The sequence below is a fragment of the Nanorana parkeri genome, unplaced genomic scaffold, assembly GCF_000935625.1.
Source record: "Nanorana parkeri isolate BGI_ZX_2015 unplaced genomic scaffold, ASM93562v1 scaffold1780, whole genome shotgun sequence".
Lineage (NCBI taxonomy): Eukaryota > Metazoa > Chordata > Amphibia > Anura > Dicroglossidae > Nanorana > Nanorana parkeri.
Window position 1 is genome coordinate 257,216 of NW_017308048.1, and position 3,660 is coordinate 260,875.

At 48.7% G+C, this 3,660-nt stretch overlaps 1 protein-coding gene across 1 annotated transcript in view; it reads left to right on the forward strand.

Annotated features, from left to right (window-relative positions):
* KLHDC9 (kelch domain containing 9) overlaps window positions 1-3,660 on the forward strand; it is a 6,295-nt gene that overhangs the window by 1,216 nt on the left and 1,419 nt on the right. Inside the window, exons 2-4 of the mRNA XM_018571559.1 lie at window positions 885-1,395; window positions 2,080-2,248; window positions 3,379-3,577. Of these exons, the coding sequence (XP_018427061.1) occupies window positions 893-1,395; window positions 2,080-2,248; window positions 3,379-3,577 (871 nt within the window). The 5' untranslated portion in view covers window positions 885-892. The remainder of the gene's footprint in view (window positions 1-884; window positions 1,396-2,079; window positions 2,249-3,378; window positions 3,578-3,660) is intronic.

Genomic DNA, 3,660 nt, shown 5'->3' on the forward strand with positions numbered 1-3,660 from the left:
GTGTCTAGGAATTGGGGGCATGTCTTAGTACAGTAGGCGTGTCTAGGAATTGGGGTCAAGTCTTAGTAGAGTAGGTATGTCTAGGAATTGGGGGCATGTCTTAGTAGGATAGGTGTGTCTAGGAATTGGGGGCATGTCTTAGTAGAGTAGGTGTGTCTAGGAACTGGGGGCTTGTCTTAGTAGAGTAGGCGTGTCTAGGAATTGGGGGCATGTCTTAGTACAGTAGGCGTGTCTAGGAATTGGGGGCAAGTCTTAGTAGAGTAGGTATGTCTAGGAATTGGGGGCATGTCTTAGTAGGATAGGTGTGTCTAGGAATTGGGGGCATGTCTTAGTAGAGTAGGTATGTCTAGGAATTGGGGGCATGGCTTAGTAGGATAGGTGTTTCTAGGAACTGGGGGCATCTCTTAGTACAATAGGTGTGTCTAAGAACTGGGGGCATGTCTTAGTACAGTAGGTGTGCCAAGTTATTGGGTGCATGTCTTAGTAGAGTGGGTGTGTCTAGGAATTGGCATGTTTTAGTAGAGTAGGTGTGTCTAGGAATTGGGGGCATGTCTTAGTAGAGTGGGTGTGTCTAGGAATTGGCATGTTTTAGTAGAGTAGGTGTGTCTAGGAATTGGGGGCATGTCTTAGTAGAGTGGGTGTGTCTAGGAATTGGCATGTTTTAGTAGAGTAGGTGTGTCTAGGAACTGGGGGCATCTCTTAGTACAATAGGTGTGTCTAGGAACTGGGGGCATGTTTTAGTACAGTAGGCGTGTCTAGGAATTGGGGGCATGTCTTAGTACAGTAGGCGTGTCTTTAGGAATTGGGGGCATGTCTTAGTACAGTAGGCGTGTCTGGGAATTTACCTAAATCTTGCCATTACTCCTCTCTCTTATTCCAGAAAGGACACTCCATGATATCCTCTCAATGGACATGGACTCCAGTGGCTAAGGATGCCCAGTTCGCCCGCGCGTTCCACACCTGTACTCCCATTGGGGGTAAACTCTATCTATATGGCGGTATCAGATCACGGGACCCCAAAGAACCTCCACTTGGTGATGTGGTGACCTTTGACCCGGAGCAAAAGTCATCAAACAGCAGCGTTCCACAGGTCGTGTCCCAGAGGAGCCACCATGACGCCGCTCCACTGGGGGAGAGGTGGCTGTGTGTGGTGGGGGGCTGGGACGGCTCACAGCGCCTGTCCTCCATCCTGAGCTATGACACGGAGACCACAGAGTGGGCGACATGGACAGGGGAACCGTCCAGCAACCCTCCAGCGGGGCTGAGTAGCCACACATGTACCAAGATTTCTGACAATGAGCTCTGCATAGTCGGCAGGGAGGGTGGACTGCGCACACAGAGGCGGTATGCTAGTGTGTATACCCTGCGGCTAAATGCCCGCTCAAAGACCTACTCGTAAGTAATTCAGTCTATTCTCCCATCACATCTACATTAGAGCTAACTGTGGCAACCTTGGCACCCTAGGCGTTGTGGAACTACAAGTCCCATGAGGCATTGCAAGACTCTGACAGCCACAGGCATGACAGGATTTATGGTGTCACCAAATCTGGAGGGCTGAAGTTGCCTATCCCTGACCTCCGGCTTTAACAGTTACCGTCTCTGATATAATACTGATCAGTAATTGCTCTTAACCCAGTAACTAGCAGAGTGTTTGTTTTTTTTTTTGTTGCTAGCCAGAAGATGTAAAAGTATGACAGCTTAAAGGTGGTAAATCTGCAATGCTGTTCCAGGTTCCTCAGGGGTGTGGCTTCTTCCAGAGCTATAAGATAACCAGGATCCACTCGAAGTACAAGTACATACATTCCCCTTAGCTACATGTGACAGCTTGTAGCTAAGATGGTAAATCTGGTAACTATACCCTTGGAGGTGGGCTCTGCTATTTGGAGGCGGTTCTATTTTCCTTAGGGGTCTGGCTTCTTCAAGAGCTATATGGAAGCCACAATACACAATGCAGACATAACGCCATCTGAAGTACATACATTCTCCTTACCTACATACAAAATGGCAAAGAACATTTTTTTTTTCATTTTTGTGACAGAAGTAAATCCTTTTATGAAATGATTGTCTCTGACATTTTAGGTACAAGGAGGAGGAGTCGCACACCGCGTCCCGGTCCGGGCACTCTGCCATTCTCTTAAGAAGAGACATAAAGAGGACAAAAAAAGTTGGGTACAACCTCTATGTTTTCGGTGGACGGGAGTCGTCTGAGGTTGATGTGGTCGGGCACTGGGGAGCAGGCAAAGTTCAGGTGGGTTTCATAGTGCGATGTAAGCGCTAGAACCCCCCAAGCTCCGGGAATTGTGTTTTTCCAACATTTTGACAAAAATACACCAAAAAAATGTTTGTACAAAATTATCTTAAAGGTGAAGTCCACAATTCATTGAAACACATGTTACAGGGCCAAACTCCTGAAATCGCCAATGTGACCCTTCACTGGTATCAGTATCAGGTCTACACACCTGCTGTGCCCATTATGAGGGGCTCCCACCATCCCTGTGCTGAGTTCCTGGGTCTGTACACCTGCTGTGCCCATTATGAGGGGTTCCCACCATCCCTGTGCTGAGTTCCCGGGTCTGTACACCCGCTGTGCCCATTATGAGGAGCTCCCACCATCCCTGTGCTGAGTTCCCGGGTCTGTACACCTGCTGTGCCCATTATGAGGGGTTCCCACCATCCCTGTGCTGAGTTCCCGGGTCTGTACACCTGCTGTGCCCATTATGAGGAGCTCCCACCATCCCTGTGCTGAGTTCCTGGGTCTGTACACCCGCTGTGCCCATTATGTCCAGGTTGACCAGCACTAACTCCATAAACTCACTGGCAATATTTGGGGTGCTTTGTCCTTAGGCTTTGATGAACCCTAAACATGTTAACATTTAACTTGAATTGCATCTCCGCCTGCATTTGATTTCTTCTTAAAGTGAAACACTTCACTGCTGCCCAAACCACAGAGGTGCATTTCCCCCAACCCCACAGATAGCCATGCCAGTCTGGAGCTCATAAAGCTTGCCCATGTTCCCCATATCTTTCTATGGAGAATCCATATGAGGCATTATGTACATAGGCAACAGTGTGGTGACAACAGTAGCTAAGCTGCAAAGCAAAATTCCCAACCGATCACGGCAATGGTTGTGATGGGGGTCATTCCAGTTTGCAACAAGACTCACCCCGACCAAGATGACCACCTGACCTGAGTTTCTGAAGGCAAAGGGAACTTTACACAAATGTCAAACAATTGCAAAAGCAATTCCATTTGTTGGAAAATTTTGGTAAATTTGCTGGCTAATAAAAGCGTTCCAGCATGTGATGGAGATTCCGTGTGCAGCCAAATATACAGACAGAGGCCTCCAAAATGGCATTATCAGTGTTTGTGTCCCGCAGGAGAACGCAGAGTCCTGCCCCCGACTTACGGAGCAGCTAACACGGCTTCTGTCCACCAAGGTGGCGAAACGCGCTGAGCCCAAGGGTCTGAGGTACCATTCGTGTTCTATGATTGGTCCGTTGGTGGTTGTGTATGGCGGAGAGACTCTTTCCAGGAGCCGAGATGCTGTTTGTAATGACCTCTATGTCGGCGATACACGTGAGTTGGTTCTAAAAGTGCCGAACTGCTCTTAACGGGCTCAGCTCCGCCCCCCCCCCCCATCTCACGCTTAATACCTGTGT